General features: G+C 46.3%; 1 protein-coding gene across 2 annotated transcripts in view; it reads right to left on the bottom strand.

The window, feature by feature from the left end:
* Positions 1–9,244: 9,244 nt before the first annotated feature.
* The window catches only part of trmt9b (tRNA methyltransferase 9B), a 53,856-nt gene continuing 51,608 nt past the window's right edge, over positions 9,245–11,492 (bottom strand). For both annotated transcript variants that reach the window (XM_038818780.1, XM_038818781.1), the window contains one exon: positions 9,245–10,668. In XM_038818780.1, coding sequence (XP_038674708.1) covers positions 9,581–10,668 — 1,088 coding nt within the window. In that variant the 3' untranslated portion in view covers positions 9,245–9,580. The remainder of the gene's footprint in view (positions 10,669–11,492) is intronic.

Below are 11,492 nucleotides of genomic sequence, written 5' to 3'. Positions count from 1 at the left end.
AACTGTTAACGATTCTCCTACTTGGATTCGACTCTCCTGTTAATCCTGCTATAGCTACTCAGACTGACGAACCAGTCTGCTACAATCCACGTGGTGGGTGTGATGTGTTTCAAATCAACCCTGTGTACTCCCAAAGTGCCTCCACTGGAAAGAGGAAGATCAAATGTGCTGTGTCCTTATATATGGGTTGGTGTAATGCCCCCCTGTGGTAGTGTCACCTCTGTGTGTGTCTTGAATGCCCATTGGTCGTGTCCTATCTTGCTGGCCTAATGGTTGAATGTCTGTGTGTTATGTCTCTGGTGCTCCCTCTAGTGTCTAGCTAGTCTACGTGTATTTTCATTAACCCCTTGTGTATTTACAGTGATGCATATCACCACAATGTCCACTCCGGCCGTCTCAGAGGCCATTAGAGCCCCCTCGGTGGTTGGGGATAGTACCCAGTACAGCGCAGTACCCTGCACTCTCCCAGCACATAGGCATGGGCGCCAGGCTGACAGTTGCAGGGTGCCAGGGAGTCAGGTTGACATTGCCATGGGTTGGGGCTGCAGGTAGACCATGCCCAGGAAAGAAGGTTGAAGTTGGGTTATGAAGGGTGGGGAGGGGGTAGTGAAGGGGGATATAAAGGGGCTTTGTATGAAGGGGGGGGCTTCAACGACCCTATAGCGGGGTGTGCTCACTTGGGCGGGTAATGCCTATGTCTGCAGGGGCTAACAATGTCTGTGGGTGGAGTTGTGGGGGACCGTCAAGCTCACTTAGAGATCAGGGGCGGGATTCTCCGACCCCCCGCCGGGTCGCTGAATCGCCAGGGGCCGGCGTGAATCCCGCCCCCGCCGTCTCCGGCACCAGAGATTCGGCGGGGGTGGGGATCATGCCACGCCTGGCGGCGCCCCCCCCCCCCCCCCCCCCCCGGCGATTCTCCGGCCCGCGATGGGCCGAAGTCCCGCTGCTGTCATGCTGGTCCCGCCGGCGTGAATCAAACCACCTGCCTTACTGGTGGGACCAGGCGGCACGAGCAGGCTCCAGGGTCCTGGGGGGGGGGGGGGGGGGTGCGGGGTGATCTGGTCCCGGGGTGTGCCCCCACGGTGGCCTGACCTGCGATCGGGGCCCACCGATCTATGGGCGGGCCTGTGCCGTGGGGGCACTCTTTTCCTTCCGCGTTTGCCATAGCCTCCGCGATGGCTGACGCGGAAGTGATCCCCTCCCCTGCGCATGCGCGGCGATGACGTCAGCAGCCGCTGATGCTCCGGCGCATACGCAGACTTCCGACGGCCAATGAAGCCCCTTCGGCCCCGGCTGGCGTGGCGCCAAAGGCCTTTCCCGCCGGCCGGCGGGACGCCAACCACTCCGGCGCGGGCCTAGCCCCTCATGGTTAGTGCTTGGCCCCTAAAGGTGCGGAGAAATCCGCACCTTTGGGACGGCCCGACGTCGGAGTGGTTCACGCCACTCCATCCCGCCGGGACCCCACACCCCGCTGGGTAGGGGCGAATCCCGGCCCCGAACACCGTTTCAAAATGCCATCCCGATCTCCGCGAAACCGGTCATGCCAGTAAGTACAGCTCCCTGCTACTGAAACATGTTTTAAGTGTGGGCTAGACCGGTGAGAAACTCCTCAAGCCCCAAAAATCTGACTAAGTGTCTGGCGAGAAACATCCTGCCAAACGCGGCCAAAATTATTTAAAAAAATTTAGAGTACCCAATTCATTTCTTTTTCCAATTAAGGGGCAATTTAGCGTGGCCAATCCACCTGGCCTGCACATCTTTGGGTTGTCGAGGTGAAACCCATGCAAACACGGGGAGAATGTGCAAACTCCACACGGACAGTGACCCAGAGTCGGGATCGAACCTGGGAACTCGGCGCCGTGAGGCTGCAATGCTAACCCACTGCGCCACCGCGCTGACCTCAAACACGGCCAAAATGACACTTAGGGCGCAATTCTCCGCACTCACAACGGTGCGGAGAATAGCGGGCGTCGTAAATTTTTACGACCACGCTGGTCTGACGCCCTCCCGCTATTCTCCCCCCCCCCCCCACGCCCGCCTCCCAACACGAATCGCTGCCCGCCGTATTTTTACGGCGAGCAGCGATTCTCAGCTGGCCGATGGGCCGCATTCCAAGGCCTTTATGACCGTTTTTATGAACGTCAAACACACCTGGTCTGACCGTTCGTAAAAACGGCCGTAAAGTCCCGATCTGGGGAACCATGGCAACGATTGGCACGGCAGTACCACGGCGGGTACTTACCCCGTGCACTCTTTATCCTTCCGCCACCCCGCTGTATCCATTCACGGGGCGGCTGAGGGGCATACCGGCCCGCGCATGCGCGGGTTTCACGCAAATGCGTGATGATGTCATCCGCGCATACGCGGGCTGGAGTCGTCCAATCCGCGCATGCGCGGCTGATGTCATGTGATGCGTCAGCCATCGCAAACTCTGGCTCGCGGGCTTAATGAATTTCGTTAAGCCCGCGATGCCGGAGTTCACGGCCGCGGGATGCTAGCCCCGACCGGGGACCAGAATCGGTTCCCGGTCGGGGGTCGGAGGCTGGCGTCAAACCCGTCCGTTTTTGACGCCAGCCTCACGATTTCTCCCGGGTGCGTAGAATCACGCCCTTAGTGTGCGATTCAACTAAATGGGAACAAAGTCCCATAGAAAGCACGTTTAGCCACGTATTTCCCGGCACTCACTGTGCCCGAGCTGCTGAGCACTTCCAGAATTTACTGTTTTGGTTTCAGGTTGGCAACATATGCAGTATTTTGCTTTCATATCAGGCACCAAATTATTGAGAACCAATATAATTTTCAACAACGAAACTTGTACTTTGCCAGAAATGTGCATTAAAAGAAACGGAAAAGTGCAGAGTGTGGAAATGCTCAAACATTTCTTTTCACTCTTCCTCCTTTTCTCTTTGAATTGTGGCTGTCTGTGATGAAGTGAAAAGGACAGGATGAGCAGATCATTGGCAGAGCAGACAAGTATGTGAGCAATGGGAGAAAGAGCTCGCTGGGTTACGATGGGTTGAGGCAGAGCAGCTAATTGGAAGATTAAAAAAGCACATCCACTGTTATTAGTGAGGATGAGGGAGGATCAGGGTAATGGAAGTGAGAGACATTGAGCATCATTCTGAATGAGTTGCAGTTTATAACCAACTGAAGTGAGTGGGTTAGGTGGAAGAACCTTAAAAGAGGAAACTCTGACATATATGTTGGGAGTAATTGGGCGAGATTCTCTGTAGCCCGATGCTGAAATCGAGAACGGCGATCGGGCGGATAATGGCTCCCGACGCCAAAATTGGGGCAGGCGCTGGTTTGACGCTATTTCGTGATGCTCCGCCCCCTCCAAATCGGCATCATCAGAATGCGCGTCGTGCGCAGCTGCAACCCCGTTGGAGCGTCATCAGCCAGCCCACCCGCGATGCTCCACCTTGGATGGGCTGAGTTCCCGACGGCGCGGGCCACGTGCGGTCCCAGCGGTGGGGAGCCTGGCATGCCAGCCGCGGACTGTGCCCAGCAATGCCACACTCAGCCGAGATCCGTGCTGCTAGCCGTGAGGGCTTCTGCTTGGGCTCAGGGGAGTTGGTCAGGAGGTGGGTTGTGGGGTCAGGGTGGGCGCATACGCAGTCCAGCATGTTTTCCAGTGCGACTGGTGCGTGTGTGTGTGTGGGGATGGGGGGGGGGGGGGGGGGGGGGGGGGGGTGTCGGTGTGCGCAGGTGCAGCCTATTAGCCCAGCACATGTGCGGCGATTCTCCAACCATTTCCCGCTCGCTCCGCGGGTGCTTCACGCAGCACCGGTGCTAGCTCCTCATCGGTACTGGAATCGTTGAGGGTTTTGCGCCTATCTTCCTGTTGTGAAACACCACGGATCCTCCATTGGTGCCGGCACTCAGCCTCAGGAGCGGAGAATCTAGCCCATTGTTTTTGATGGGCCAGATTCAGCAGCAAGTAAAGGGTCTACACAACTGGTAGTCGTAGTTAAGAAAGTTGATGGGGTTAGGGCAGCACGGTGGCGCAGTGGTTAGCACTGCTGCCTCACAACGCTGAGGTCCCAGGTTCAATCCCGCCCCTGGGTCACTGTCTGTGAGGAGTTTGTACATTCGCCCCGTGTCTGTGTGGGTTTCACCCCCACAACCCAAAGATGTGTAGGGTAGGTGCATTGGCCACGCTAAATTGCCCCTTAATTGGAAAAAATAATTGGATACTCTAAATTTATAAGAAAAAGAAAAAAAAAGAAAGTTGATGGGGTTAAGGATTGAGAATTTGGGAGTTTATGGAGGACAAAATGGGAAATCTATATTTTTGTTTATGTTACTACAGGAGTGCAAGGGGAAGATTAACTGGACTGACTTGAATGGGAATTCAATTTCAAAATTGATTGGTATTTATATTAAAGTTATGTTCACTTTTAAGACTTTATCAGGGAAGTGGGAAATTAAATTTTAAGTGTTCAGCAATTTAAAGATAATGAAGATGACTGAACTTTTCAACTGAAAATGACCTTCACAGCATTGGCAGATTGTAATAAGTGGTAGTCACCCGTTTAATGAAAATCATAGTTTACTGAAAGTGGATCACTAGTTTTAAATTAAAAAATGGAAATTATTTCCTCAAGTTCTCTTGGGATTCATACTGTAGTTATTGCATAATTATGTGTTTATTGCTTTCTGATGGACCACTTTAGCCTTCCTTTAATGGCCAACTTGTGTTTTATACAAACAACTAAATATCCCAACCATTACCTGATTAAAAATACTGCACAGTAAGGAATGGTAGTCTAACGATCTTAGTAAGAAATGTATTAAATACTATAGAGATGGCTTCCTTGCAGTAAAGAATCTTTAAGCAACCTACTAGAAGAGACAGAGACAGTCAGGATTTTTTTCAAGATTTATTGTCTCTGTCAAGGAGATGACTCTGAGCACAAGCTGTTGTGCAAGCATTTCTGTGCTTGATATTATGGAGCAACATGCCCACATTTCTAAAACAAGCTGTCTGGGAGAAAGTAGCAAGTTGTCCATACAAGAGATGTTCAAGAAGATGATTGCATTACCTCCGCATTGGAATAGAAAAGGCCCAAAATGGTTACCTATCTCCCAGTAATCATACAATTGGATGGAAAGACGTAACTAAACGAGTGCTTAGCATATAGTGTTCACCAGGCCCCAAAAATAAAGTTAATAAATTGCCATCCAAGAAGAAAAAGATCACATTGAAGAGAGGAATTAAGCTCCCTTGAGATGGTTGAACACCTTCATCTTGCTCGAGGGGGAACCAAAGGACAAGTGATCATTACTGCAAGCTGCAGAGATTAAACCATCTGGCCTCGTCCATCTTTCCAATCCGGGACCAGCAAACCATCCTCACCTGTTACAGATCATATTTGCTTTACTTATTCTGATTGTGTGTTTTATTGAACTATTACTTTGTTACTTCTCAATAAATTCCTGTATCCAATGGCAACTTTGAGTAATCTGTGACACCTGGGTCAAATCCTACGACACCAAAAGCCTGAGCTCTCAGTAGTAGGCATTTAACATATGGAACTGGTCATATGCTTTGCATGTTTTATCTGCGAAACATGTACACAAATGCACAGGATTTGCTGTGTCCAGATTTCCAAAGCCAGTTGAAAGGGTTAATGAATGACTATGACTATGGGGACCATGGATATTGGATTGGATTGGATTTGTTTATTGTCACATGTACCTCGGTACAGTGAAAAGTATTTTTCTGCGAGCAGCTCAAACAGATCATTTAATACATGAAAATAAAAAAAAGTAAAAAGAAAGTACATAATAGGGCAACCCAAGGTGCACAATGTAAATGCATAGACACCGGCATCAGGTGAAGCATACAGGAGTGTAGTATTAATCAGGTGAGTCCATAAGAGGGTTGTTAAGGAGGCTGCTAACAGTGGGGAAGAAGCTGTTTTTGAATCTGTTTGTACGTTATCTCAGACTTTTGTATCTCCTTCCCAATGGAAGAATTTGGAAGAGTGAGTAAGCCGGGTGGGAGGGGTCTTTGATTATGCTACCCGCTTTCCCCAGGCAGGTGAGGTGTAGATAGAGTCAATGGATGGGAGGCATGTTTGTGTGATGGACTGGGCTGTGTTCACGACTCTCTGTGTAGCCACCTGAGTTGGCCACTTCCCCAAACAAAATGGAGAAACACAAAGACAGCAGGGAAAAATGGACAGTCTAACCAAACAAGCAGTTTTGCAGAGTTCCTGTGTATTCTGCCTGCAAAGAAAGCAGACATCACTGAAACCAGCAGTTATACATATTGATGAGCGATCCCCGGGAACAATAGCTACAACAATTAGCTACATTTAAGACACTCAATAACAAGTCAGACTCCTCGGCGCCAACGGGAGTCTGAAACAAAGGAGACAAACAAGCCAGAAAGAAATGCCCAGCGATCGAGAAACAGCCCCAGTATTGGGGAATTCAAACCAATCGATTGGTATGGGATCCAATCGATTGGATGTACGCTCGGGGTCCGCCCAAAAGGGCGCAAAGCCCCTGGGACCTATAAAAGACAGGTCCCAAGTTCAGTTCACTCTCTTAGCCGGCCCTCCCAGCAGAACATCTTAGCAGCTCTCAAAGAACTTGACCGTAAGGAGAGACCTGGCCAACTGCTGCACCATCAAGTAAGTGTCCAGTCAACGCACGCTATGAGGTAGATGCTCCTGACCCCTTAGTCCATACCAGCTGGAAGCCTGCAGACTCAGGATCGAGCAAGAGGCCATTGTTCCCTGACCCAGTGGGTTCCCTTATCCAGATAAGTATTGGCCTGTTAGTGGTAGGAATAGCCTAGTCTTTTAGTATTATATGCATGAGTAGCGATTAACTGTGTATTAATAAACGTGTCTTGATTTGAACCTTACTAATTGGTGTATTGAGTCATTGATCTGAACTTGAATTTAAACCTCGTGGTGGTATCATAAGCATACATGGCGACTCTAGAGCTAAGTAATAAAACAGAGCCAATTGAGTGCAAAGCGCACTCACCAGAACGAGCAACATCTGAAGTTTCTTTTCTTGCTGTCTTGGGCCGAACAGTGTCATACCAGGCTCGATGCAGCCAGATAGGATGCTTTCTATGGTGCATCTGTAAAAGTTGGTAAGAGTCAGTGTGGACATGCCGAATTTCCTTAGTTTCTTGAGGAAGTGTGTGAGCTGTTGTTCTTTCTTGGTGGTAGCGTTGTCTTGTGTGGACCAGGACAGATTTTTGGTGATGTATACCCCAAGGAATTTGAAGCTGTTAACCATCTCCGCCTTGGCCCTGTTGAATCAGACAGGGATGTGTACAGTACTTTACTTCCTGAAGTCAATGACCAGCTCTTTAGTTTTGCTGGCATTGAGGGATAGATTGTTGTCGTTGCACCACTTCACTAGGTGTGGGGTATATAACTGGATCAGTTATGCTGAAGTCCTAGACTAATAATCTAGAAATTCTGAATTAAAATTCTAACGTGGCAGTTTGAGAACTTGAATTGAGATACCAAAAAATGTAAGTAAATAAATGGTAACAATAAAAGTGACCATGAGCTTTTGGATTGTTATAAAATCTAACTGGTTCATCACCACACTTTAGAGAAGGCAACAGGCTATCCTTATCCAATTTTGCCTATATTGTGACCTTGGGTAGTGCAACACCAATGTGGTTGACTCTTAGTTGGCCCTATGAACTATCCTCGCAAGCCGTACAATTATACCACTCCGACAAGTGGTTCAAAAAGAAGACCCACTACCACTTTTTCAGAGTAATTTGGGATAACAAAAAATGTTTACCTTGCCACTGATCATCCTGTGAATGATTATGAACCTATGTTACTTTGTAATTAATGGCAAGTATCCCATTTCATGAGTCAAAAATTGACAAAGCTTAGATCTCGATTTTAAAAATGACACAAAATGGATGTCAATTTGCAGCAGTAACAGGAAGAAAAACAAGTAGGGAAGTATAATGCACAGAGGTCACAACTCTTACTTTGAACAATGCTTTCCTCAAACTCCAAATAAAATATTAAAAGTATATTATGACTTTCATAGTGTAGCCACCTCGGGTGGCCACGTCCCAATTACAAAATGGACACTTTGCAAAGAATGAAGGGAAAAATGGACAATGCTGAGAAAACAAGCAGGTGCAAGATTTGTCTGTTGATTGGAGTTGTAGCTCCCAGGCAAGACCAATACTGCAAAGCCATTACCATACTAATGAGCCATCTGCGGGGACAAAAGGGAAACATTTAGGTAAACGATACTAAAGAAGACACCCCGGCGCCAGAGGAGACTAGAACAAAGCAGGCCAACGGCCACCTAGGGTCCGTCCAGCAATCAGGGCAGCCACCCCATTATTGGAGGAAATCGATACCAATGATCAGGGTACAGTCCAATTAATTGGGACCAAGTTCAAGGACCGCCCAAAAGCGCGGGAAGTCCCCTTTGGGTATAAGAAGCCCCCAAGAGAGAATCGTTCTTCTTGGCCTTGGCTCTCAGCGATGAGAGACGCTCCTAGCTACTATTCCGTACCAGTTCAACCCCAGCAGCCTCAGAACCGGACAACGGCCATTGTTCCTCTGACTGAGTGGGCACCCGAAGCTAAGTATAGGCTTTAGTAGTAGTGATAGTTTAGTTGGTAGAATTTGTGCATGAGTATAATTGATTGTGTGTGTAAATAAATGAGCATTGATTTCAAACTTACTAACTGGTGTATCGAGTCTTTGATCAGTCTTCGGTTTTAAACCTTGTGGCGGTATCGAAAGATACCTGGCGACTCTTGAGCAAACGTAATTAGAATTAAGGAAGGCGATCATATTAACCACCATAAACAGAGCCAATTAAAGAGAGAACACAACGAGCAACAATAGGTGCCTTAAGCTGGGGCTTCAGTCAAAAACTTTGATATTTGTTACGAAGATCATCTGTTGATGTGAGGGGAAAGTGTTTATTTCACTGGCAGCAAGATTGTGACCAGTCCTGCCTGGAATCCAAGTCTGTAATTAAGCCACCTTGGAGACAACCTTGTAGAATACTCCAGTCAGTTTGATTAAATGAGACAATTATCAAACTCTCAGCAAGGCATGCTTCTTTTTAACCCTAGACATTCAGCAATCGACAGTAGGCATATCAACATTAGGCTAGAAATTGTTCTTGTGACCAGATAGAAAAATATGATAATCATTTCAGCTTTAAAATTTTAACATAAGGGCATGCAGCTCCCATAATAACTTTAAAAAACACAATCTTTCCTGGTTAAGTGTATACTTTATTACAGTGTAAAATAATTTAATATGGTTTTGTTATTAGCTTACCATATTAGTAATCCAAAACATTTGAAGGCAATGAAATTCAAATATTTGAATTAAGAGTGCAATGTTTTATCATTACAATAGTAACATATGGCAGTGCATGTACTGTTCAAGTATTATCACAATCTGCAATCTTAAAGGCACACCAAAGACACACAAATTAAATAAAATCACATGAAAACAATATGCATCAACACCTCTAAAAGATGCACAAATTATTCATACTAATTACTCGCCTTACTCGTAGAGTACGGTTGTGATAAGATGTCATTTCAAATTTGGTGAACTCTTACTTTTTCCACAATAACACACCAGTTAGCATGATCATAATATGTTTGAATCACTTGCAGGCCTTCAGTGTATTTTTCTATGAGTTCAATAAGCTCCCCTTGTTTGAAAACATGATAGTATCTGAGACAAGTACTGTTGTAATTAATCTGGTCCTTTTTGTCCTTTGCAGACACCCGAGGCACCAAAGGCCAGTCACTCGAGTCAGTGGTCAGGTTTCCCGGCATTTGTGGATGCACAGTGTCAATATTATTCTCACAGGTGGAGTTGGTTGCAGATTTATTTTCACTTGTGCAATTGCGGAGCTCATTTTGAAACAAAGGCTGTGAAGAAAGATCAGGTAAGGAAACTTCAGCGCAGCTACGAAATATGCTGGAAGACTGTTGGATTTCAAATTGTCCTGTGCGTGGATATTCAAAAAATCGGACATGTGACTCCGACCTGCTGTAATGGCTAGGTAATTCTGACTTGGAAAGGGCATCAAAAACGCTTTCAGACCTTTGTCCGTAACAAAACACATTAGAAGCAAACCTGGCCAAATGGTCGGTTTTGCTTTGTTCAAAGGATCTTATCATACTATCTGTTTTAAATGAAGTAATAAAATCCCGAAACATCCACAGATCATTGGGGGTTTTTGTTCTGTTACTGCTGCTAAATTGTAGTGTGGGATTCAGCGATTGAGAAAATAGCCATAGCTTTAAAGATTTTTCAACGAGTAATGTATTCTCCATTCCCGAAGAGGATGCTTCCTTTCCTTTTGTCTGTTTTTTATGTATATCCAGTTGATTATTTGGCAGCTTACTTGAAATAAAAGGTTTGCCTTTATGAAAAACACCATCATTATTATTGTGTTGGAATGATTCAGCTTCTCCATTTAGCATTTTGGACCCTGATGAATTTGAGGGTGGAGGCGCAGGATTCCATGGAACAAAAATATCTTGCTTTTCAAATTTACGTCTATTTTGTTCCATTGCCCATACATAGATCATAATTTTCCCTCTTACTCGCAAAATTCTTGCCATTTCCTTTATTGCTTGAATACGGCGTTCTTTTGTGGAAAAATGGTGTATCACTAGAACAAAGGAAAATAACAACAAGATATATATATTAAATATATATATATTTAAATATATTCATGATTTTGATTCTGGCATGAAATCTGCGGGACATCAATCACATATCTGTTAAATTGGTACACTTCCAAAGTGTTGATTGGCTTAACCAATTGTTACATGCATGTTAGCCAGCTGATTCAGAAAAATATTTTCGCATTGTAAATAATGAATTAGCAATTAACACAGACCTTATTAAATCAAATTTTTAAAATAAGCTTTCAAAGAGGCTAACTTGGTTCTATTCAAATCCCACAATACCAGAAGGTTTAACTCGATCAGCGGACATAACTACATATATTTACGTACCATTATAACTCTCTTTCACAGCTCTTCTCTTCATTGCCTTTTTCCTCTCATGGACTGAGGCACCAATTGGTTCCTTTCCTGGAAATACTCCAGTCTACTTTTCTGGCCTACATTCTTAGAATCCCTACAGTGCAGAAGGAGGCCATTTGGTCCATCAACTCCACACCAAACCTTTGTAGGAGCACCCTACCTAGGCCAACCCCCCCCCCCCCCCCCCCCAGTTCTATCCCTTTAACCCCAGAACCCCACCTACCATCTTTGGAAATGAAGGGGCAATTTATCATGGCTAAGCCACCTTACCTGCACTTCTTTGAACTGTGGTAGGCAACCAGAAAACCCACACAGACACGGAGAGAAAGTGCAAACTTCACACAGTCACCCAGAGCCGCAATTGAATCCGGGTCTCTGGCGCTGAGGCAGCAGTGCTAACCACTGTGCCGCCATGCCGTGATTTTATTATGCAAACCTTTGCCCC

The sequence above is a fragment of the Scyliorhinus canicula genome, chromosome 14, assembly GCF_902713615.1.
Source record: "Scyliorhinus canicula chromosome 14, sScyCan1.1, whole genome shotgun sequence".
Taxonomy (NCBI): domain Eukaryota; kingdom Metazoa; phylum Chordata; class Chondrichthyes; order Carcharhiniformes; family Scyliorhinidae; genus Scyliorhinus; species Scyliorhinus canicula.
Note: the sequence above shows the minus strand (reverse complement) of the source record. Positions and strands in the feature narration are given on the sequence as shown.